General features: G+C 45.0%; 1 protein-coding gene across 42 annotated transcripts in view; it reads left to right on the forward strand.

Annotated features, from left to right (window-relative positions):
- ttn.2 (titin, tandem duplicate 2) overlaps positions 1-26,395 on the forward strand; it is a 253,336-nt gene that overhangs the window by 205,396 nt on the left and 21,545 nt on the right. For all 42 annotated transcript variants that reach the window (XM_085135108.1, XM_085135090.1, XM_085135096.1 and 39 more), the window contains 16 exons: positions 19-17,112; positions 17,205-17,501; positions 17,605-18,192; positions 18,312-18,614; positions 18,709-19,005; positions 19,136-19,423; positions 19,513-19,812; positions 19,964-20,115; positions 20,215-20,365; positions 20,454-20,753; positions 20,854-22,620; positions 22,744-23,037; positions 23,145-23,432; positions 23,566-23,865; positions 24,022-24,356; positions 24,630-26,361. In XM_085135108.1, the coding sequence (XP_084991234.1) occupies positions 19-17,112; positions 17,205-17,501; positions 17,605-18,192; positions 18,312-18,614; positions 18,709-19,005; positions 19,136-19,423; positions 19,513-19,812; positions 19,964-20,115; positions 20,215-20,365; positions 20,454-20,753; positions 20,854-22,620; positions 22,744-23,037; positions 23,145-23,432; positions 23,566-23,865; positions 24,022-24,356; positions 24,630-26,361 (24,486 nt within the window). The remainder of the gene's footprint in view (positions 1-18; positions 17,113-17,204; positions 17,502-17,604; positions 18,193-18,311; positions 18,615-18,708; positions 19,006-19,135; positions 19,424-19,512; positions 19,813-19,963; positions 20,116-20,214; positions 20,366-20,453; positions 20,754-20,853; positions 22,621-22,743; positions 23,038-23,144; positions 23,433-23,565; positions 23,866-24,021; positions 24,357-24,629; positions 26,362-26,395) is intronic.

Here is a 26,395-nt window from a genome sequence, read left to right on the forward strand (position 1 = left end):
TGTTTTTGTGTTTATTAGATCCACCCGGTCCCCCATCCAACCCTAGAATTACAGAAACCACCAAAACCTCAGCCACATTCGCCTGGGGCCGACCCCACTATGATGGTGGTCTTGAAGTAGAGGGCTACATTGTTGAATATAAAAAGGAAGGACATGATGATTGGGAGACAGAGACACAGTACCCACTGAAAGCTTCAGAATACGTGATTGGTAAACTACAAAAAGGAGGCAAATACCACTTCAGGGTTAGTGCTGTAAACTCTGAGGGAATAGGCGAGCCTGCGGAGGTTGAGAAAGTGACTGAATTGGTGGACCAGGAGATGTTGCCAGACTTTGAGCTGGATGCTGAACTCAGAAGAACTCTGGTAGTTAGAGTTCGTGCTTCAATCCGTATGTTTGTTCCTATCAAGGGCCGTCCTGTCCCTGAAGTCACATGGAGTAAAGATGATACTAACCTGAAAACACGTGCACATATTGACACCACAGAGTCGTACACTCTTCTGATTATTCCTGACTGCACAAGATATGATGCTGGAAAATACCACCTTTGTCTAGAGAATGTTGCTGGAAAGAAGACTGGGTTTGTTAATGTGAAAGTTCTGGATTCACCGGGACCGCCAGTCAATCTCAAACCTAGAGAGATCACGAAGAACAGCATCACCCTACAGTGGGAAATTCCCATTATTGACGGCGGTTCTAAGATTCGTAACTACATTATTGAGAAAAGAGCAGCCACTAAGAAGGCCTACACAGTGCTTAGCACCACATGGCAGAAGTGTTCCTTCAAGATTCCAGACCTCCAGGAGGGAGCTTACTACTATTTCCGTGTCTCAGCTGAGAATGACCTGGGTGTGGGTGAGCCAGCTGAAACCCCAGAGCCAATCAGGGTATCCCAGGCCCCCTCTGCCCCAGAAAATTTGTATGTCACCGATGTTACCTCTGATAGTGCCAGCCTTGCATGGACCAAGCCTTTGCATGATGGTGGCAGCTTGATCACTGGGTATGTCATTGAGGCTCAAAAGAAGGACACTGATCAGTGGGTCCATGTGGCCACCATTAAGGCTCTGGATTATACTGTTACAGATCTAATTGAGGGTGCTGAATATACCTTCCGTATAATGGCAGTCAATGCATCAGGCAGGAGTGATCCCCGTGAGAGCAGACCAGCTGTTATCAAAGAGCAGACTTCTGCTCCTTCATTTGACCTGCGTGGGGTCTACCAGAAAACGGTCATTGCTAAGGCAGGAGATCGGTTGAAGGTGGAGATTCCAGTGTTGGGCAAACCAAGGCCTGTGGTTTCATGGAAGAAAGGAGATAGAGTGCTCAAGGAGACACAAAGACTCAACATTGAAACCACACCAACATCAACTATTCTCAACATCAGTGAGATAAAACAGAAAGATGGAGGCCAGTATTCTATGACTGGTAAAAACATGCTGGGGACAATGACAGAGACAATCACAGTCCTGGTTCATGACATTCCTGGACCTCCAACTGGTCCTATTAAGCTGGAAGAAATTTCATGTGATTATGTGCTGATGTCCTGGGACCCACCAGAAAATGATGGAGGTGTTCCTATTAACAACTATATTGTTGAGATGCGGGAGACCACTGGTACTTCATGGGTAGAGCTGGCAGCTACAGTCATCCGCACCACATTTAAGGCAGCCAGACTCACTACAGGAACTCAGTATCAGTTCCGCATCAAGGCCCAGAACAGATATGGGATTGGACCAAGCATTATCTCTGAACCAGTGCTAGCTGTCTATCCATTTGATGTACCAAGCCAGCCTGGCACTCCCGTGGTCACCTCTTTCAACAAGGATGCTATGACCCTTAGTTGGAATGAGCCATCCTCTGATGGAGGTAGTGCCATTCTGGGCTATCATATGGAAAGGAAAGAGAAAAACAGTATTCTGTGGCAGAGGATCAGCAAAGCCCTTGTTGTTGGAAATCTATTTAAATCAACGGGCCTTATTGATGGAATTGCATATGAACACCGTGTTATTGCTGAAAATATGGCTGGTCTCAGCAAAGCCAGCAAACCCTCTGAGCCCATGTATGCTTTGGACCCAGTTGATCCACCAGGCAGGCCAGTAGCACTAAATATTACTAGGCATGAAGTGACCTTGTCATGGACCAAGCCAGAGGGAGATGGAGGATTTTCTATTACTGGATACACTGTAGAGAGGAGGGAGATGCCCAATGGACGTTGGCTCAAAGCAAACTTCAACAACATTCTGGAAACTATCTACACAGTCAGTGGTCTAACTGAAGATGCAACCTATGAATTCCGTGTGTTTGCTAGGAACTCAGCTGGTGCTGTTAGTGCTCCATCCCAGTCATCTGAAGCAATCTTGTGCAGAGATGACATTGAAGAGCCCCGGCTTGATGTAGATGTATCATATAGCAGCACTGTTGTTGTCATGGCAGGAGAGGTATTCAAGCTGGAAGCCAGTGTAACTGGAAGGCCAATCCCATCTCTGGTATGGACCAAAGAAGGAAAGGAGCTTGATGATACAGCCAAAATTGAGATAAAATCATCCGAGTTCCACACAACTTTAACAAACAAAGATTCGCTCAGGAGGGATGGTGGTGCTTTCACTTTGATTGCGAGCAATCCTGGTGGCTTTGCTAAGTTCATATACAATGTCAAGGTGTTAGACAGACCAGGACCTCCCAACTCCCTCACTGTAACAGATGTCACTGCTGAGAAATGTGTCCTTAATTGGATCCATCCAACACATGATGGTGGTGCCAAGATTGAGTACTTTATCCTTCAGAGACGAGAGACCAGCAGGTTGGCTTGGACAAATGTGGCCACAGACCTTCAAGCTAATAGGTTCAAGGTCACCAAGCTTCTAAAGGGCAATGAATACATTTTCAGAGTTATGGCTGTTAACAAGTATGGTGTGGGTGAACCTGTGGAGTCGGAACCTGTCATCTGTGCCAACCCCTATGTACCCAGTGACCCACCACAGCAGCCTGAAGTCACCATAATCACCAAGGACTCTATGGTTGTCTGCTGGGATCGCCCTGAACATGATGGTGGCAGTAGAATAAACACATACGTAATTGAAAGACGGGACAAAACTGGCCTGCGCTGGGTGAAGTGCAACAAGAGGACTGTAACTGACTTGCGATTCAAAGTCTCAGGCCTCACACCAGGGCATGAATATGAATTCAGAGTTCTTGCTGAGAATAATGCTGGGCTAAGTCAGCCCAGTCCTTCCAGTCCATTCTACAAAGCCATTGACACCATCTTCCAACCTGGACCTCCAGGGAACCCCAGAGTGCTGGACACAACCAAATCTTCTATTACACTTGCATGGAACAAGCCTGTCTATGATGGTGGTTCAGAAATCACTGGTTACATAGTGGAGACCTGCCTGCCTGAGGAGGATGAATGGACAATTCACACTCCCAAGAAGGGTTGGACCGCCACTTCTTTCACCATCACCAATTTGAGGGAAAACCAAGAGTATAAAGTCAATATTTCTGCAACTAATTGTGAAGGAGTGGGAGAGCCTGCAGCTGTTCCTGGAACACCCAAGTCTGAAGACAGACTAGTTCCTCCAGAAATTGAACTTGGAGCAGAACTACGTAAGGTGGTCTGCATCAGAGCCTGCAGCACACTCAGACTTTTTGTCCCTATCAAGGGAAGACCAGCACCTGAAATAAAATGGTCTAGAGAGCATGGGGAATCTCTAGATAAAGCTAACATTGAAATCACCTCATCATTCACCACTCTTCAGGTAGAGAATGTTGACAGATTTGATGTGGGTAAATACATTGTGACTGTAGAGAATGCCTCAGGAAGTAAGACAGCCTTTGTTAATGTCAGAGTGCTAGACAGTCCTGGAGCACCTCAGAATCTGATTGTCAGGGAGGTCACTAGAGATTCAGTTTCTCTTGCTTGGGATGCTCCTCTCATTGATGGTGGTTCCAGAGTCCGCAATTACATCGTGGAGAAGCGTGAATCGACCAGAAAGGCTTATTCAACTGTGTGTGCCAGCTGCCATAAGTCAAGTTGGAAAGTTGGAGACCTAGAGGAAGGAAAGATGTACTTCTTTAGAATTTTGGCTGAGAATGAATATGGCATTGGCCTCCCAGTAGAGACTCTTGAACCAATTAAAGCATCAGAGAAGCCTCTTCCCCCAGGCAAAGTGTCTCTCCGTGAAGTTACCAGAAAAAGTGTCACATTAAGTTGGGAAAAGCCTGACCATGACGGTGGAAGCAGAATCACTGGCTATATAGTTGAAATGCAGGGAAAAGGCAGTGAGAAGTGGACCCAGGTTATGGTTGTAAAAAGCAATGAAGCTCATGTTACTGGCCTTACACAGGGAGAGGAGTATACATTCCGTATTTCAGCCACTAATGAAAAGGGAGTCAGTGACCCCCGCCCTCTCAATGTGCCTGTGGTTGCCAAGGATCTGGTCATCTCACCAACCTTCAAACTTCTTTTCAGCACATTTAGTGTGCTAGCAGGGGATGATCTGAAAATAGATGTACCATATGCTGCCCATCCCAAGGCTACACCAACTTGGCTCAAAGATGGTGTTGCTCTCAAAGAGACGACAAGAGTGAATGCAGATTCCACAGACAAAAATCTTCACCTGGTTATTAAGGAGGCTTGCAGAGATGATGTGGGAACATATACTGTCAAACTTACTAACACAGCTGGAGAGGCATCTACAGATATTAGTGTTATTGTTTTAGATAAGCCTGGCCCTCCAACTGGCCCAGTTAAGCTAGATGAGGTCACTGCTGATAGCGTGATCCTGTCCTGGGATCCACCTCAGTATGAAGGCGGTTGTGCCATCAATAATTACATCGTTGAGAAGAGAGACACTTCTACCACTAACTGGCAGATTGTGTCAGCTACAGTAGCCAGAACCACTATCAAGGCAGCACGTCTGAAAACTGGATTGGAGTACCAATTTAGGATTGCTGCAGAGAACAGATATGGCAAATCTTCAGCCCTGTTATCTGATACTATTGTTGCTCAGTATCCTTTTGAGGTTCCTAGTTCACCACGTTCTGTTACCATTCAGTCAACCACCAAGGAAAGTATGGTGGTTGTATGGGAAAAACCCAGCAATGATGGTGGAAGCAAGATTTTGGGATACCATTTAGAGCTAAAAGAGAGAAACAATATATTGTGGGTGAAACAGAACAAACAACTTGTCCCAGAAGCAAGATTCAAGGTTATTGGCCTGGAGGAGGGTATTGAATATGAGTTCAGAGTTTATGCTGAGAACATTGTTGGCCTCAGCAAAGCCAGCAAAGTGAGTGAAGTACAAGTTGCCCGAGATCCTTGTGACAGACCAGGAAAACCAGAAGCTGTCATTGTAACACGAAACAAAGTGACACTAAGATGGACAAAACCCCAATATGATGGTGGAATCAAGATCATAGGTTATGTTGTTGAGAAGAAGGAGGGAGCTGGTCGCTGGATGAAGGCCAGTTTCGCTAACATCACTGAAACAGAATTTGTTGTCACAGGACTTATTGAGAATCAGATTTATGAATTCCGTGTCATTGCCAAAAATGCAGCAGGTGTTTTTAGCCAGCCATCTGATTCTACTGGAGCCATCACTGCCAAGGATGAGGTGGATCCACCCAAAATTGACTTGGAAGCTAAATACTCCCAAACTGTGGTAGTTAATGCTGGAGAGACATTTAAACTTGAGGCTGCTGTTTATGGTAAACCTGTACCCACAATTCATTGGCTGAAAGAGGGCCAGGAGATCACCGAAGCAGCTCGCTTAGAGCTTAGGAACACAGATTTTACAGCTTGTCTTGTTGTTAAAGAAGCCATCCGTGTTGATGGAGGTCACTACATACTTCTAGTAAAGAATGTTGGAGGAGAGAAATCTGTTAACATTAATGTTAAGGTTTTAGATAGACCTGGTGCACCTGAAGGCCCTATATCCATTTATGGTGTCACTAATGAAAAATGCTCAATTTCCTGGAAACCTCCCTTGCAAGATGGAGGAAGTGATGTTTCCCATTATATTGTTGAGAGGAGGGAAACCAGCAGATTGGTTTGGACTGTAGTTGAACCAAAAGTTCAGACACTGAACTTGAAGATCACCAAATTACTTCCTGGTAATGAATATATTTTCAGAGTGATTCCTGTTAACAAATATGGAGTTGGAGAGCCACTGGAATCTGAGCCAATGGTTGCCAGGAATCCATTTGTCACTCCCAACCCACCAACAAATGTGGAAGTTTCCACAATCACCAAAGACTCTATGGTGGTGACCTGGGAGAGACCAACTAATGACGGTGGCAGCCCAATCCAGGGATACATTGTTGAGAAACGTGACAAGGATGGTGTGCGATGGACTAGATGCAACAAGCGCAATATTAGTGAGCTGCGCTTTAGAGTTACAGGGCTTCTTGAAAACCATGGCTATGAATTCAGAGTTGCTGCTGAGAATGCTGCAGGTGTTGGCATGCCTAGTGCACCAACAGTGTACTACAAAGCACTGGATCCTGTCTTCAAACCAGGCCCACCAAACAACCCCAAGGTGGTAGACACATCTAGATCCACTGTTTCCCTAACATGGGGCAAACCCATCTATGACGGTGGCTGCGAGGTTCAGTCTTACATTGTAGAGGCATGTAATGGTGCATCTGATGAGTGGTTTATGTGTACTCCACCAACTGGAATCATGGACACAAAATATACTGTGAAAAAACTTCTGGAAAAGCATGAGTACCAATTTAGAGTGTGTGCAATCAACAAGGTTGGTGTTGGTGAGCATGCTGATGTTGCTGGAAAAATTCTTATGGAGGAGAAACTTGAAGCACCTGATCTTGATCTTGATGCAGATATGAGAAAGATGATCAACATCAGATCAGCAAGTACGCTCAGATTGTTTGTTCCTGTAAGAGGTCGTCCAGCTCCAGAGGTGAAATGGGGCAAGGCTGATGGTGAGATTAAGGAGACTGCTCTGATTGACAATACAGGCAGCTATGCATCACTTGTCATTGAGAATGTTGACAGATTTGATAGTGGCAAGTATACCCTGACTGCTGAGAATGCTAGTGGAGTAAAATCAGTCTTCATAAGTGTCAGAGTCCTGGACTCCCCTAGTCCACCAACTAACTTCGTGGTGAAAGAGATTACCAAGAATTCTGTCACTCTCACATGGGAGCCTCCACATCTGGATGGTGGCTCAAAGATTAAGCACTATATTGTTGAAAAGCGTGAGAGCACCAGGAAAGTGTACTCTCCCATCACTACATGCAACAAGATGTCATGGAAAGTTGAACCTCTTCCAGAGGGTGGAATCTTTTTCTTTAGAGTATTGGCTGAGAATGAATATGGTGTGGGTCTCCCTGCTAAAACTATAGAACCAGTTAAGATATCTGAGAAACCTCAGCCACCTGGCAAGGTCAGTGTTGTTGATGTTACTCACAGCACTGTAACTTTAACTTGGGAAAAGCCTGTGCATGACGGTGGTAGTAGACTCACCCACTATGAAGTTGAACTAGCTCCCAAGGACAGTGAAACTTGGTCTATATGTGCTAGTGTGAAAGCACTGGAAACATTAGTGACAAACCTTCTCAAGGGAGAGGAGTACCAGTTCAGAGTTGTTGCTGTAAATGACAAGGGCAAAAGTGACCCACGACAGCTGGCTCATTCTGTTGTAGCAAAGGACCTTGTTATCGAACCTTCTGTTAGACCCAAGGCAAGTTCTTACAGTGTCCAGGTGGGGTATGACCTCAAGATAGAGGTCCCGGTCGCTGGTCACCCTAAACCAATTATCACCTGGACCAAAGATGGCGTAGCCCTTAAGCAGACTACCAGAGTCAATGTCACCGACTCAGCACAAACTACCACTCTTACCATAAAGGATGCTACCAGAGAAGATGGAGGTATGTACACTATCAGTGTCTCCAATGACCTTGGTTCAAAGAATGCCACTGTAGATGTGATCACCTTGGACAAACCAGGCCCACCCACAGGCCCTGTAAAGTTGGATGATATCAGTGCTGAGAGCATCACCCTCAGCTGGGAACCTCCTACATACACAGGTGGTTGTCCAATCTCAAACTATGTGGTGGAGAAGAGAGACACAACCACAACAAACTGGTCGGTTGTGTCTGCCACTGTGGCTAGAACCACTCTAAAAGTCAGCAACCTGAAGACAGGCACTGAGTACCAGTTCAGAATTTATGCTGAAAATAGATATGGAAAGAGCTATGCAATTGATTCACAGCCTGTTGTGGCACAGTATCCATTCCAGGAGCCAGGACCACCAGGAACACCATTTGTTTCTTCATACACTAAAGACTACATGGTAGTTGAGTGGCATAAACCCCCAAGTGATGGTGGCAGTGCCATCTTGGGCTACCATCTGGAAAGGAAAGAAAGGAACAGTATTCTCTGGACAAAGATAAACAAAATGCTCATCCAAGATTGTAGATTCAAATCTACTCCACTCGAGGAAGGCATTGAGTATGAGTATAGAGTCTATGCAGAGAACATTGTTGGCATTGGTGAATGTAGCAAAGTATCTGAGGTTTATGTTGCCCGTGATCCATGTGATCCTCCTAGCCGTCCTGAGGCTTTGATTGTGACCAGGCACTCAGTGAAACTCAAGTGGAACCCCCCACAGTACGATGGTGGGAGTTTAGTTACAGGTTATCTAGTAGAGAAACGTGATCTTCCTGAAGGAAAATGGATGAAGGCTAGCTTCACAAACATCATTGAACACGAATTCACAGTTACTGGCCTGACAGAAGATAGCAAATATGACTTCAGAGTAATTGCAAAGAATGCTGCAGGTGCCGTTAGTAAGCCCTCTGAGAGCACAGGATCCATAACGGCTAAGGATGAAGTTGTCCCACCTACGAGTGAGACAGATCCTATGTACAACCAGACCCTTGTTATAAATGCAGGAGAGACATTCAATCTTGAGGCCAGTGTGGAAGGAAAGCCTATTCCAACTGCTCAGTGGTTCAAGGGGAATCTTGAAGTTGAAAACTCAGCAAGAGCGGAGATCAAAAACACAGATTTTAAAGCTTTGCTTGTTGTAAAGGATGCTATCAGAGTTGATGGTGGACATTATACTCTGGTTCTCACAAATGTGGCAGGAAGTAAGACTATCCCCTTCAGTGTGAAGGTTCTGGACAGACCAGGGCCTTCAGAAGGACCTCTTACTATCAGCAATGTTACTGAGGAAAAATGCTCACTGTCGTGGCTGCCACCCGGGCATGATGGAGGCGCCAGCATTTCTCACTACATCATTCAGAAAAGAGAAACTAGCCGCTTGGCATGGACTGTGGTCTGCAGTGATTGTAAAGCTACCATGTTTAAAGTTACAAAACTACTGAAGGGAAATGAGTACATCTTCAGAGTCATGGCTGTCAACAAATATGGCACAGGTGAGCCGCTTGAATCAGCACCAGTTATCATGAGAAATCCATTTGTTCCACCTGGAGCACCTCAGGATCTTGAGATCACAAATATCACCAGGGATTCTATGACTGTATGTTGGAACCGTCCTGAGACATCAGGAGGCAGTGACATTGTTGGCTACATTGTTGAGAAGAGAGACAGAGCAGGAGTGAGGTGGACCAAGTGCAACAAACGCAGAGTGACAGACTTGCGTTTCAGAGTAACAGGACTGACTGAGGACCATGAATATGAATTCAGGATATCTGCTGAGAATGCAGCTGGAGTGGGCCAGCCAAGTCCATCGACAACCTATCTTAAGGCATGTGACCCCACCTTCGAGCCAGGCTGTCCCACCAATGTCCATGTGGTAGACACTACTAGAGACTCCATTAGCCTGGCTTGGCACAGACCTATCTATGATGGTGGCTGTGAGATTCAAGGCTACGCTGTGGAAATAACCAAGGCTGATGAGGAGGAATGGGTCATATGCACCCCACCTTGTGGAGTCAATGCTACCAAGTTTACTATCAAAAAGTTGATTGAACACCAAGAATACAAGGTCCGCATTTGTGCTATCAACAAGGTGGGCGTTGGTGAGCCCACTGAGATTCAGGGAGTCGTCAAACCTATGGATAAGATTGACCCTCCAGAAGTGATTCTGGATTCAGAGCTCAGGAAGGGAATAGTTGTCCGTGCAGGAGGCTCGATGAGAGTCTGCATTCCATTCAAAGGCCGTCCTACTCCTGAGATAAACTGGGCCAAAGAGGGTGGAGAGTTACCCAGTAAAGTTCAGGTTGAGACTGGTGAAGATTACACAAAGCTCTCAATTGAAATCTGTGACAAATATGATGCTGGAAAGTACGTGCTCAATTTAGAAAATAGTGCTGGCACCAAATCAGCTTTTGTTTCCGTTAAGGTGCTAGACACTCCAGGGGCTCCTTTAAACCTAACAGTAACAGACATCAAGAGGAAAAGTGTGACTCTGACCTGGGAGCCTCCTCTTATTGATGGTGGTGCAAGAATCAAGAATTACCTTGTTGAAAAGAGGGAGTCCACAAGGAAGGTTTACTCTAATGTGGACAACAAGTGCACAAAGACAAGCTATCGTATAACTGGCCTGACAGAGGGAACTATATATTATTTCAGAGTCTTAGCAGAGAATGAGTTTGGTGTGGGAGAGCCAATTGAGACAGAAGAATCAGTAAAAACATCTGAGCCCCCCCTGCCTGTGGGTAAGGTCACACTGACCGAAGTGACAAAAACAACTGCTTCACTCTCCTGGGAGAAGCCAGATTATGATGGAGGTAGCAGAATCATTGGTTACTACATTGAGATGCAGCCTGTGGGCTCAGAGGAATGGGTGGTAGCTGCCACATGCAAAACTTGTGAAGGCACTGTCACAGGCCTCAGTGCAGGACATGAGTACCTATTTAGAATCTTAGCCTTCAATGAGAAGGGCAAGAGTGACCCTAGACCTTTGGCTGCGCCAGTCACTGCTAAAGACATAACCATTGAACCCAAATTCAAGATTCAATTTAACACTTATAGTTTACAGCACGGTGAGGATTTGAAGATTGAGATTCCAGTGATTGGACGACCTGTTCCCAAGGTTGAATGGAAGAAGGATGGACAAGCTCTTAAAGAGACAACAAGAATTAATGTTTCCAGCGCATTGTCATGCACTAAGCTGTACATCAAAGATGCAAATAAGGAGGACTCTGGCAAATACACTGTCACAGCCACCAGCAGCATTGGAACAGCTACAGAGGAGATTACTGTTATTATTCTTGATAAGCCTGGGCCACCCACGGGCCGTGTAAAGATAGAAGAGGTGAGCTCTAATTATGTCACCCTCTCTTGGGAGCCACCAGAGTATACCGGAGGCTGTCCCATCAATAATTACATCGTGGAGAAGAGAGATACTACCACCACAGCATGGCAGATTGTTTCTGCTACTATTGCCAGGACAACCATCAAAGTCACCAAGTTGAAGACTGGTGTTGAATATCAATTCAGAGTGTCAGCTGAAAATAGATACGGGAAGAGTTCTGCAATTGTCTCTCCTGCTGTTATTGCTCAGTATCCATTTAGTGAGCCTGTGGCCCCAGGAACACCAGTCATTTCTTCTGTAACCAAGGATAGCATGGTTGTTGAGTGGAAACCTCCTACCAACAATGGGGGCAGTCCAATTCTTGGCTATCACCTTGAGAGAAAAGAAAAGAATAGCCTCTTGTGGACTAAATTAAACAAGCTTCTAATACCAGACACACGTTTCAGAACTACAGAACTTGAAGAAGGTATTGAGTATGAATTCAGGGTTTATGCTGAAAACATTGCTGGTCTCAGCCCAGCTAGCAAGCTGTCTGAGAGCACAGTAGCAAGGGACCCTTGTGACCCACCGGGAACTCCTGAGCCTATTGAAATCACCAGAAACCATGCGACACTCCAGTGGACCAAGCCCCAGTATGATGGAGGGAGTGCAATTACTGGCTATGTGATTGAGAGAAGGAAGCACCCAGACACCCGCTGGATGAAGGCCAGCTTCACTAACATCATTGATACACAATTTACACTTACTGGTCTGACTGAAGACTGTGTGTATGAGTTCAGGGTCATTGCCAGAAATAGTGCTGGGATTTTGAGCCAACCCTCTCAGAGCACAGGGGAAATTACTGCCAAAGATGAAATTGAGGCTCCAGCAGCCACCATGGATTCGAAATTCAAGGATATGACTATTGTTCACGCAGGTGAGACATTTGTCATTGATGCTGACTATACTGGAAAACCTTTGCCTGAGGTAATTTGGTTAAAGGATGGAAAAGAGATTGACAAAGCCACACCAAGAATGGAAATCAAGACTACCCTCACACGTACCATCCTGACAGTCAAGGATTGCATCAGAGTGGATGGTGGCCACTTTTTCCTCAAGCTTATTAATGTGGGAGGAGTCAAGATGATCCCAGTTAATGTCAAAGTTCTGGATAGACCTGGGCCTCCAGATGGACCTCTAGAAGTCAAAGGGGTCACAGCTGAGAAATGTTATCTGCATTGGAGTCATCCCTCACATGACGGAGGAGCTAGCATCTCTCACTATATCATTGAGAAGAGAGAGACTAGTCGTTTGTCATGGACTATGGTTGAGCCCAAGATTCAGGCAATCAGCCACAAAATCACAAAACTATTGCCTGGCAATGAATATATCTTTCGAGTTACTGCTGTAAATAAATATGGTGTTGGCGAGCCTTTAGAATCAGAAGCTGTTGTTGCTCGTAACCCTTTCACCACTCCCAGTGCCCCCTTAACCCTTGAGGTCGGTGCCATCACTAGGGACTCCATGGTGCTTACCTGGGAGAGGCCCAATGATAATGGAGGTGCAGAGATTGAGGGATATGTCCTTGAAAAACGTGATAAAGATGGTATCAGATGGAGTAAATGCAACAAGAAGAGGCTGAATGACCTGCGATTCAGATGCACTGGTCTCACAGAGGGCCACTCATATGAATTCAGGGTTTCGGCTGAAAATGCTGCTGGTGTAGGAAAGCCTAGTGCACCAACTCCATACATCAAGGCCTGTGATGCCACTTATCCACCTGGACCCCCAAATAATCCAAAGGTCACTGACCATTCAAGTACCACAGTTTCCCTTTCATGGTCCAGGCCTATATATGATGGTGGTGCACAGATCACTGGGTATATTATTGAAATGAAAGAGGCAACAGATGATGAATGGATCATTAGCACACCACACACTGGCGTCCAAGCCACTAACTACACAGTAAAGAAACTTAAGGAGAATGCGGAGTACAACTTCCGCATAAGTGCTGTTAATTGTGAGGGAGTAGGAGAACATGTAGATTTGCCTTGTTCTGTGATTGCTGCAGAGAAGCTGGAGGCTCCTGAAATTGAACTAGATTGTGACCTAAGAAAGATGGTCAACGTCCGTGCCTCTGCTACCTTGCGTCTGTTTGTGACAACCAGAGGGAAGCCTGAGCCTGAAGTCAGATGGTCAAAGGCTGATGGCACTCTAAATGAACGTGCCCAGGTAGAAGTCACAAGCTCTTACACAATGCTGGTGATTGAGAATGTTGACAGATTTGACACTGGCAAATATGTGCTGACCCTTGAAAACCTCAGTGGCTCTAAATCAGCCTTTATCAATGTCAGAGTTCTGGATTCTCCTAGTGCTCCTACTAACCTCGGAGTTAAGGATGTTAAAAGAAATTCTGTCTCTCTCTCCTGGGAGCCTCCTCTAATTGATGGTGGGGCTAAGATATCACATTATATAGTGGAGAAGAGAGAACAGAAGAGAATGGCTTTCACCAGTGTTTGCACTAACTGCGTCAGAAACTCCTACATTATTTCAGACCTGCAGGAAGGAGGCCGATACTATTTCCGCGTGTTAGCTGTGAATGAACTTGGAGTAGGTCTACCTGCATCCACAGATCAAGTTAAGGTGTCTGAGCCTCCTCTGCCTCCTGGTAAGATTGTCGTTGTTGACATTACTCGTCATACTGTTACACTCTCTTGGGAGAAACCTGATCATGATGGAGGCAGTAAGATTACAAACTATATTGTGGAGATGCAGCCCAAGGGAGATGACAAATGGACGATGTGCAGTGAAGTCAAAGCACTGGAAGCTACCATTGGTGGACTCACAACTGGAGAGGAATACTCCTTCAGGGTAACTGCTGTGAATGATAAGGGTAGAAGCGATGCTAAGCCTCTGGCTACTCCTGTGGTGGTAAGGGACATCACGATGGAGCCCATTATCAACCTGTTATTCACCACATACAGTGTAAAAGCAGGAGACGATTTGAAGATTGACGTTCCCTTCAAAAGCAGACCAGAGCCTGAGGTGTGCTGGAAGAAGGATGGCCAAGTGCTTAAGCAGACAACCAGGGTAAATGTTCTTAATTCAAAAACCTCATCTAAGATTGTCATCAAGGATGCCACGAAGGAGGATGTAGGGAAGTATGTGATTACCCTGACTAACTCAGTTGGTACCAAGTCAGCTGAAATCTCTGTTATAGTCCTGGATAAACCTGGACCACCTAGTAACATTAAGGTTGATGAGGTGAGCGCTGACTTTATTTCTCTGTCTTGGGATCCTCCAACCTATGATGGTGGTTGTCAGATTAACAACTATGTAGTTGAGAAGAGAGACACTACTACTACAACATGGCAAATCGTGTCAGCCACAGTGGCCAGAACATCAATAAAGGTTTCTCGACTTACACAGGGGACAGAGTACCAGTTCCGCATTGCAGCTGAGAACCGTTATGGGAAGAGTCCTGCCATAGATTCTGCTCCTGTTGTTGCTCAGTATCCATTTGAGCCTCCTGGCCCTCCAACCCAACTTCATGTTGCCCATGCCACCAAAACTGGGATGCTCGTGGTATGGGGCAGACCTGCAAGTGATGGTGGAAGTCCTGTTATTGGTTATCACATTGAAAGCAAAGACCAAAGCAGCATCTTGTGGACCAAGGTCAACAGAGGTCTGGTGGCTGAGAACCAGTTTAAGATGACAGGAGTGGAAGAAGGTCTGTTGTATCAGTTCAGAGTGTATGCTGAGAATATTGCTGGAATTGGTCCATGCACTAGGGCAAGTGACGCTGTGGCAGCCAGGGATCCATGTGAATCTCCACATAACCTTAGAGTCACAAACATCACTAGAAATTCAGTTTCTCTTTTTTGGGAAAGACCTGAATATGATGGCAGTGCAAAAATTACTGGCTACATTGTTGAGCGTCAAGAGCTTCCCAATGGTCGCTGGCTGAAATGCAACTTCACCAATGTTCAAGAGACTTACTTCGATGTCACTGGTCTCACAGAAGATGTCCGATATGATTTCCATGTTATTGCTAAAAATTCTGCAGAGCAATTGAGTGCTCCTTCAGAAAGCACTGGACCCGTCACTGTCAAAGATGATGTAGACCCTCCCACCATTATACTGGAAGATAAATTCAGACAGTTGGTTGTCATTAAGGCTGGAGAAATCATTAGAATTGATGCTGAAATTACTGGGCGTCCACTCCCAGTTGTTTCATGGTCTAAGGATGGAAAGGAGATTGAGGCCAAGGCCAGATGTGAAATCACATCCACTAACTTCACAACCACGCTCATTGTCAGAGATGCTATCAGAAGGGACTCTGGACAGTATGTTCTTACTCTGCACAATGTAGCTGGAACCAGATCTATAGCTATCAACTGTAAGGTTCTGGACAGACCCGGACCTGCATCAGGACCTTTAACAGTTTCTGGTCTCACAGCAGAGAAATGCACCCTGTCATGGGGACCACCTCAGGAAAATGGTGGTGCTGAAATTATGCACTACATTGTTGAGAAACGTGAGACCAGTCGTCTTGCCTGGACTCTTGTCTATGGTGACATGAAGGCAATTACCTGCAAAGTGACTAAACTGCTCAGAGGAAATGAGTACATCTTCCGAGTTAGGGGAGTCAACAAATATGGAGATGGTGAAAGCCTGGAGAGTGAGCCAACAAAGGCCACTGATCCATTCACTGTCGCTTCAGCTCCCACTAATGTCCAGGTCACCTCTGTTACAAGTGAGGCAATGACCATTTGCTGGGAAAGACCTGTTTCTGATGGTGGCAGCAGTATTGCTGGCTATGTAATTGAGAAGCGAGAGAAGACTGGCCTCCGCTGGTGCCGTGTCAACAAGAAACCTGTTTATGACCTTAGAGTGAAAGCTTCACACCTTCGCGAGGGCTGTGAGTACGAATACAGAGTTTTTGCAGAGAATGCTGCTGGCCTCAGTGCTCCTAGCACTCCTTGCCCACTCACCAGGGCAGAAGACCCACAGTTTTTACCCTCACCTCCAGCTAAGCCTAGGATAATTGACTCCACAAAGACTACAGTCACCCTGTCATGGAATAAGCCACTTTTTGATGGTGGAGCACCTGTGACTGGTTACAGAGTAGAATACAGGAAGACATTAGATGATGAATGGATTGTTGGAGTACAGAACACCAAAAACACAGAATTTACAGTGGTGGGATTATCACCTGGAACTGAATATGTGTTTGTTGTCAAATCCATTAACAAGATTGGAGTGAGTGAGCCCAGTCCTGAGTCAGACAAACAAGTTGCCAAAGAAAGAGAGGAGGAGCCAACCTTTGATGTTAGCAATGAAATGAGAAAGACTCTTATTGTAAAGGATGGAAGCGCTTTCACAATGAAAGTTCCTTTCAAAGGCAAACCCATCCCTAGTGTTACTTGGGCTAAGCCTGATGTAGACCTTAGAGTTCGTGCTGTAATTGACACCACAGATACCTTTTCTTCCATCACCTTAGAAAAAGCAACTCGGGATGACTCTGGAAAATACACTGTCACTCTATCCAATGTAGCTGGTACCTCCTCCTTGACGCTCAATGTCCGAGTTTTGGACTCACCTGGGCCTCCTAGTCATATAGAGGTCAAGGAAGTCACAAAGACCTCTGCTACTATAACCTGGGATACTCCTGAGATTGAGGGAGGAGGACCCGTCAAGAATTACCTTATTGATTACCGTGAGGCTAGCAAGAAAGGCTGGAGTAGATTGACTGACACATGCCACAGACTGACATACAAGGTGGCAGACCTGCAGGAGGGAGAAGTCTACTACTTCAGAGTGACAGGCGAGAATGAATATGGTATTGGTGTTCCTGCTGAGACCAAAGAGGGGACCAAGATCACAGGTATTAAATCCTGAGTTGGTATTTTTTTTAATTTTTATAGAAAATATATATCAAAATTTGTTTTAATTGAAAGACATATTTTCTTTCTCCAGAAAAACCAAGTCCACCACCAAAACTGGGTGTAACGGATGTAACCAAGGAAAGTGTGTCCTTGGCTTGGGCCAAGCCAGAACATGATGGAGGCAGCAGAATTACTAGCTACCTAGTAGAAGCACTGGAGAATGGACAAGAGAAGTGGGTTAAATGTGGTACAACAAAGTCCATCCACTTCACAGTGTCTGGTCTGAGGGAGAATGCGGAGTACTTCTTCAGAGTCAGAGCTGAGAACTACGCTGGATTCAGTGATGCTAAGGAAATGACTACTCCTGTAGTGGTCAAAGACCAGCTTGGTAAACTACAAGCTTGTTATAATAATCAGAACATGCCATGCAATTAGTAGAGACTACACCTAATTTCTCCTGTTGTAACTCTTTTTGGTACTTTTTGTTCTAGAATCTCCTGAGATCATCATGAAGGATTTCCCCCACAATACAGTATATGTTAGAGCTGGATCTACCCTAAAATGTGAGATTCCATTGACAGGCCGGCCTTTACCTAAAGTGACTCTGTCCAAGGATAATGTGCTGCTCAAATCAACAATGAGGTTTAACTCAGAAGTCACTCCTGACAGTATCAAGATTACTCTGCGTGAGAGCATTGCAGGAGACTCAGGCCGCTATGATATTATTGCCTCCAACTCCAGTGGAACCACCAAGTCCTTTGTAAATATTGTGGTTCTTGACCGCCCCAGTGTCCCACTTGGACCAGTGGAGCTGTATGATGTCACAGAAGACAGTGTAAGCTTAAAGTGGCTTCCACCAGCATATGATGGTGGCAGTCCCATCACCAACTACATCATCCAGAAGCGAGAGACAACTACAGCCAACTGGATGGACGTGTCTTCAGCTGTGGCCCGTTGCACCATGAAAATTATGAAGCTGACCACTGGCCTGGAGTACCAATTCAGAATTAGGGCAGAGAACAGATATGGAATCAGTGAACATATTGACTCCCCAGCTGTCGCTGTTAGTCTTCCTTACAGTAAGCAGTTTTTGCTTTTCTTATTATTATACATAAACATAATAATTTTCCTACTCATTCTTTACACCTTCACTATGTGAGCATGCCAAAATTCTCAAACTCTGCCTCTTGTTCTCCAGCTATACCAGATGCGCCATCAACTCCAGAAATTACTGCTGTAACCAGGGAAACCATTACTGTTGCATGGAAGGAGCCAAAGTCAGATGGAGGCAGCCATGTGTTTGGTTACCATCTCCAAATGAAAGACAAAAACAGCATCCTTTGGCAGAGAATCAACAAAACAGTGATCCGTGCCACACACTTTAAAGTCACCAACATAAATGCTGGACTTATTTATGAGTTCAAGGTAGCAGCAGAAAACTCTGCTGGAATTAGTGCCTTCAGCAAGATTTCTGATGCTGTATTGGCTATTGATGCCTGCGGTGAGTTTATAGTCGATAAAATGCATGAAGAATTCTTTGACTTAAGATTTTCTGCAATATTTATCAAAATCATTCTCACTGTATGTTCCTATAGAGCCACCCCTATACTTGCGTATAACTGACATCACTAAGAACTCCATTAGTCTGGCCTGGCAGAAGCCTGACTATGATGGTGGATCCCCAATAACTGGTTACATCATTGAGAAGAGAGAGGGTGTTAGCTCCAAATGGTCTAAAGCTAACCTCACCAATATCACAGACACCCGCTTCATTGTTACTGGCCTCACCCAGGATGAAACGTATGAGTTCCGAGCATTGGCAAAGAATGCAGTTGGTTCAGTGAGCAATCCGTCTATCACTGTGGGGCCAGCCACATGTGTGGACACTTATGGTAGGTCTTTTCATGTTGGATTATATTTGTGTATTTTTTTCTGCAATTATGCATTGTCTTGTATTCTAAGATAGTTATTCCACACCCTACATATTCTATATCCTGACTTGTTTTACCATCTCTGGTCCAGGTGCCCCAGAGATTGAAATACCTCAGGAGTATCTTAATGAGGTCAAGCACAAGGCTGGCTCTAATGTGGAACTCAAATTTAATGTAAGAGCCAAACCTGCTCCCAGTATTGAGTGGTTTAAAGATGGCAGAGAGCTTAAGCCTACTTCTCAGCTCTCTTTTAAACACACCTTCGAGTCCACAAGTGTGTTCGTGAAGGAAACAACTCGTCTTAACTCTGGAACCTATGAAGTCAAGGTGAAGAACTCCCTCGGATCTTCATGTGCCATTGTCAGGCTGCTCATTCAAGGTATTTATTTAATATTTATTTTTCATTGTATAACATGTATCATATATGCAGTATACACCCTGAGTCAAATGTTTTCCTTGTCTAATCAGATAAGCCAGGCCCACCTGCTGGAGAGATTCAGTTTAAGAAGGTGACAGCTGACAACATCACCATCATGTGGTCCCCACCTGCTGATGAAGGTGGTGCCATGGTAACACATTACATTGTAGAAAAGCGGGAGACCAGCAGGGTAATGTGGTCGATTGTCTCAGAGAAACTGGTTGACTGCATTGTGAATGTGCCCAGACTCATAATGGGCAATGAGTACATCTTTAGAATCCGTGGAGTCAACAAGTATGGCATTGGAGATCCACTGGAGTCTGAGCCCATTATTGCCAAGAATGCATTTGGTAAGCAAATAGAATAAAATCACCTCATCAGTCACCCCATATCTGACTGATGATATGACTGACTGATAATATATCAACTTTCATTATAGACAGTGGTAAATTACAATGGTAAACTTAAAAGCTTTAACCTTATCATTTTTATTTTGCACAGTACCTCCCAGCGAGCCATCTAAGCCTAAAGTTACTATGATCACTAAGTCTACCATGACAGTGATCTGGGAAAGACCAGCATTGGACGGAGGCAGTGATATTGATGGCTACTATCTAGAGAAAAGGGAGAAGAGGAGTCTGCAATGGTTCAAGGTTTGTTTGCTGCCCCAAATCTAAAAAGTTCAAGCATAAAGAAAATCTACCAACGAATAGGAGATGTTAGCTTTAATACATCCATTTTTTTTTATCAAGGTGGTGAAGGGCACTATCAGAGACACCAGGCAGAAAGTGGCTAACCTGGTGGAGAACAATGAGTACCAGTACAGAGTGTGTGCTGTCAACAAGGCTGGAGCAGGAAACTACTCTGAACCTTCTGAGCTCTATAAAGCCTATGACCCAATAGGTATATGACTTTAATTTGCAGTTATCCTCATCTCGTCAGCATTTGAGGAATTCCTTTATTGTTTACATTTTCCTTTTTTCTTCTCCAGATCTACCAGGTGAACCCACTAAGCTGGGTGTGGTTGACTCCACAAAGACATCTATCACACTTGGTTGGGAGAAGCCCGTCTATGATGGTGGCAGCGAAATTACACACTATATTTTAGAGCAGATGAATACAGAGGACAAAGAATGGGTGATTACCAACCCTCAAGTCAAGACATGTGAGTATGTGGTGTCCCACCTCAAACCTAGCACCTACTACTTCTTCAGAGTATCTGCTGTCAACTGTAAAGGCAAAGGAGAAGACATCAAAATGTACCAGCCTGTGCAAGCCAAAGATATTTTAGGTTAGTATTGATATAGTTCCCTTTATAGTACAAGATATATCAATAATAAAATCAAAATTAATATTCTTTTCCATCTTTGTATGACATTTGTGTCCAACAGAGGAGGCTGATCTGGACTTGGATGTTGCTATGACAACTCAATACACAGCAAAGGCTGGCCGTGATGTGGAAGTCTTTATCCCCCTGAAGGGTCGTCCTACACCAAATGTCACCTGGCGCCGTGGTGACCGTAACATGGCTGGTGATAACCGCTACACAGTCACAAGCACTGAAAGAGCCACCACACTCCTCATCCCCAAGGTCACCCGTGATGACTGCGGAAAGTATATGCTGGAAATTGAGAATGGTGTTGGAGAACCTAAGATAGTTACTGTTTCCCTCAAGGTTCTGGACAGTCCATCCACCTGCCAGAAACTGATGATAAAGAATGTCACAAGAGGAAAGCTGACACTAAGCTGGGAGCCTCCGCTCATAGATGGTGGCTCCCCTGTGACTAATTACATTGTCGAAAAGAAGGCCTCCACTATGAAAGCTTATCAAGTGATTACTGATGAGTGTTTAAATACAAGTTACAAGGTGTCAGGGCTGGAGGAAGATATAGCTTACTTCTTCCGTGTGTCTGCTCAAAATGAGTTTGGTGTGGGTGACACTTGTGAAACCACTGATGCTGTCCGAGCAACTGAAACTCCAGGAGCTGTTAAAGACCTAATAATGGTGGACTCCACAAAGACCTCTGTCACCCTTCAGTGGAGCAGACCTGACCACGATGGTGGCAGCCACATCACTGACTACATCATAGAGAAGAGAGCCCAGGAAGAAGTCAAATGGACTTTAGCTGCTAAATGCAAGCGGTACAGCTGTGAAGTGACGGGACTCAAGGAAAATGCTATCCTGGATTTCAGAGTGTTTGCAAAGAATGAGAAAGGCAACAGTGACTTCTCCCAAATTGGTCCGATCACAGTGATGGACCTCATCATTCCACCTGAAGCCAAACTGAATGATTATCCCAATGGAGAGCTTGCTGTTCGTATAGGTCAAAACATCCATATTGAGTTACCATTCAAGGGAAAACCAAGACCTACAATCAGCTGGCTAAAGGATAATTTCCCACTAAAGGAAAGTGAGAAGATTCGCTTTAGGACCACTGACAACAAGACTTCAGTTACAGTCAGAGGGGTTAAGAAAGAACATGCTGGACAATACACCTTGGTTCTGGATAACAGAGTCATTAAGAACTACTTTGACATCAATGTGATCACTCTGGGACCCCCTTCAGTCCCTACTGGCCCCATCCGTTTTGACGAGATAAAAGCTCAGACTATTATTATCTCCTGGGATGAGCCGAAGGAAGATGGAGGTGGCGAGATCACCTGCTACAGCGTGGAGAAACGTGAAACCTCCCAGGCCAACTGGAAGATGGTCTGCTCCAGTGTTGTCAGGACTACCTTTAAGATTCCTAACCTGGTCAAAGGAACTCAGTACCAGTTCAGAGTCCGTGCAGAAAATAAGTATGGGGTCAGTGAGCCACTCATCTCTTCAGATGTTGTTGCCCAGCACCAGTACAAACCTCCAGGTCCTCCAGGAAAACCAGTTGCCTACAACATCACCAGTGATGGTATGTCAATAAAGTGGGATGCCCCAGAGTTTGACGGGGGTTCCCCAGTCTTAGGTTATCATGTCGAGAAGAAGGACAGGAACAGCCTCTTATGGCAGAAAGTGAATTCCACAACCATCTCTAACAGAGAGTACAGGATAATTGGTCTTGTGGAGGGTCTGGAGTACTCCTTTAGAGTCTATGCAGAGAACAATGCCGGACTCAGCCCTTGCAGTGAGCAGAGCAAACATGCACTCGCTATCTCCCCTGTTGGTAAGTAGATGTTGCTCAGTACATCAGTCTATATTTAGACATTATGATTCCTTAACTTCGTGCTATTTAGTTACTCTTTACATCTAAATTATTATGGATTAATTGCTTTCTTGCCTCAATTAGATCCACCCGGTAACCCAGTCTGCATTGATGTAACCAGAGACTCAGTCACCCTCCAATGGGACATTCCCAAGAGGGATGGTGGAAGCAAAATTGTAGCCTATAGTGTGGAGAGGCGTCAAGGCAGAGGCAAATGGCTACGGTGCAACTTCACTGATATCAGTGAGACCCAGTTCACTGTAACTGGTCTCACACCCGGAGACAGATTTGAGTTCAGAGTGATTGCCAGGAATGCTGTTGGCACAGTCAGCCCACCATCCAACTCCTCTGGATACATAATGACCAAGGATGAGAGCAGTAAGTATTTTTAATATAAAAAACATGTTAGAAGAACGATTGATTGTTTTTTAATTAATCACATCTTACTTGATGCTGATTCATAATCTTTTTGTCTGCATCTCCAGTTGCTCCTGAGATTGTGTGGTCTCCAGACCAGGTGCTCACCCTGAGGGCTGGAGATAATGTCAGTCTCAGCTGCAAAATCACCGGACGTCCAGTCCCACAGGTTCTTTGGTACAAGGACGGTAAAGAGATCGACAAGAGGACTATGATTGACATTGAGATTACTACTGGCATTGGCACCAGTAGTCTGTTTATTCGCGATTCTAACAGGAACCACCGTGGAATTTACACTGTAGAGGCCAAAAATAGCTCTGGAACCAAGAAAGCTGACATTAACGTTAGAGTCCAAGGTTTGTAAATATGTGCAATTTGTTATAACATCTGTTAAAAAACACTGTTTTAGACAAATCTGTTTCTGTTGACACAAGTGATACAAATGTTTTTTACCGTAACAAGTCTCCTCAATCAACTGTTTCCTTGCAGATACCCCTGGACCCGTCGAGGGCCCAATCCGTTTCACAGGCATCACAGCTGAGAAGTGCACTGTGTGGTGGAGCCCACCAGAGAACGATGGCTGTGCTGCCATTACTCACTATGTGGTGGAGAAAAGGGAGACATCCAGGATCTCTTGGGCCTTGGTCACCTCCAAGTGTGAAGCTTGCTCTTATAATGCCACCAACCTCATCAAAGGCAATGAGTACCAGTTCAGAATCTCTGCTGTCAACAAGTTTGGTGTCGGCAAACCACTGGACTCTGATCCTATAATTGCGAAGATGCAATACAGTAAGTAAAGTTACTCAGTGCTGTCTGTCTGACTTGTTGGGAAACTCTTAAAAGTAATCTGAATTTTCTATTGAACATAAGCACTAATGGAAGAAATGCTTTCCACCATTCAAAGATATTACTTTAAAAAAATTATATTTTTGTTCTGTTACTCAGCTGTTCCTGATGCCCCTGGTACACCAGATGCCACCCATATTACTGGAGAAAGCATAACGATGTGTTGGACCAGGCCACGGTCAGATGGAGGCAATGAGATTAAATGCTACATCCTAGAGAGGAGAGAGAAGAAGAGCTTGCGCTGGGTTAAGGTCTCCTCCAAGAGGCCCATTACAGAGTTAAGGCACCGTGTGACCAAACTTACTGAGGGCAATGAGTATGAGTTTCGTGTTATGGCTGAAAATGGTGCTGGTGTCGGACCAGCCAGCAGCACCTCCAGGCTCTTCAGATGCAGAGAACCAACAAGTGCTCCCAGTGCTCCCACTGTAATCAAGGTAGATCTTGTGTTAACACTCATTGAATTATACATGGAGGATATTTTAAGTAAAAACCAATTTCCTAAACTGGTCTTGAAATTTACAGGCCAATCATATGTATTCTTTTTGGTTTTACTATTTAATTTTACAGAATGGCAAACATATAAAAAGAGGCAATTTGGATACAAAACAGGTGCAGCTTTGTAGTGAAGAACGCTGAGGTCAACTCAATATTAGATTGTAGAAACAAAACGCATTAAAAAAATTGTAACTATGCTTTTTGTTCATCAGGTCATTGACTCCACTAAGTCCTCTGTCACCCTGGAATGGACCAAGCCAGTCTTTGATGGTGGCATGGAAATAATTGGCTACAATATAGATATGTGTAAGGCCAGTCTGGAGGAGTGGCACAGAGTCAACAGACAGATTTGTATTCACACCAGGTATACTGTCACAGGTCTAGTACCTGGAGAACTCTACAAGTTCAGAGTCAGTGCTGTAAATGGATCAGGAGAGGGCGAAGCATCAGTGATGCCAAACCCTGTTCAGTCTTTGGACAGACTTACATCTCCTGAAATTGATCTTGGTCCTGACTTCAAGCAAACTCATATTGTGAAGAATGGAGGCACTATAAGCCTACATATTGCTTTCCGAGGAAAGCCAGCTCCTCTAGCCACGTGGTCTAAATTAGACAGTGAGCTTCCGATAATGGCTGATATCAACACCACAGATTCATTTTCCACTCTGACCATAGAGAACTGCACCAGGTATGAGGCAGGCAAATACACCCTGTCCCTGGAGAACAACAGTGGGCGCAAATCCATCACATTCACTGTTAAAGTACTGGATACTCCTGGACCTCCAGGAGCCATAACCTTCAAAGATATTACTCGCGGAGCCTTGACAGTGATGTGGGACGCTCCTGCCAATGACGGTGGAGCCCGAATCCACCACTACATTGTGGATAAGCGTGAAGCAAGCCGCCTTGCCTGGCAAGAAGTCAGCACCAAGTGCTCACGGCAGATGATCAGAGTAACTGGTCTGGAAATTGGTGTACCGTATCTGTTCAGAGTGATTGCCGTTAATTATTATGGCCAGGGAGAACCAAAAGAGATGACTGAGCCTATAATTGCCACAGAAGAACCTGCGCCACCCAAGAGATTGGATGTTGTTGACACAACCAATTCCACAGCCTCACTGGTATGGCTAAAACCCGAGCATGATGGAGGCAGCCGCGTTAGAGGCTATATTGTTGAATTGAGGGCTAAGGGCACTGACCACTGGGTTGTTAGTGGAGAGACTAAGTCTCAGAAGATGTTGGTAGAGGGTCTGATTGAGAACACAGAATATGACTTTAGAGTCAAAGCCAAGAATGATGCTGGAATTAGTGAACCTCAGGGCACCTTTAGCTCTGTGGTCATAAAGGAGCCTTGCATAGAACCAACTGCTGATCTCAGCAGCATCACCAACCAGCTCATCACTTGCAAGACTTCCAACACCTTCACAATTGATGTCCCTATCAGTGGCAGACCTGCACCTAAAGTTACCTGGAAACTGGAAGAGATGAAGCTGAAGGAGACTGACAGAGTCTCCATTAAGACCTCAAAGGAAAGTACCATTTTGGTAGTGAAAGACAGCAAGAGAAGCGACAGCGGCAAGTACTACCTGACACTGGAGAATGCTGCTGGTGTGAAGACATTCACAGTGACTGTGGTCATAGTTGGCAGACCAAGTCCACCCACAGGACCAGTGGAAATTTCTGGAATCTCTTCAGAGTCCTGCACCCTATCTTGGTCTGAGCCAGCTGATGATGGTGGTACTGACATCAGCAACTACATTGTAGAAAAACGGGAATCTGGCTCTGCTTCTTGGCAAGTGGTGAACTCCAGTGTGAAGAGAACCACCATCAAAGTCACACATCTCACCAAATACATGGAGTACACATTTAGAGTCTGTGCTGAGAACAAGTTCGGAGTCAGCAAGTCCGTTGAGTCTGCCCCTGTTGTCATTGAGCATCCATTTGGTAGGTGCTGTCCAACAGTTTAAATACATGATCC

Source organism: Neolamprologus multifasciatus, chromosome 16, assembly GCF_963576455.1.
Source record: "Neolamprologus multifasciatus chromosome 16, fNeoMul1.2, whole genome shotgun sequence".
In the NCBI taxonomy this organism is placed as follows: domain Eukaryota; kingdom Metazoa; phylum Chordata; class Actinopteri; order Cichliformes; family Cichlidae; genus Neolamprologus; species Neolamprologus multifasciatus.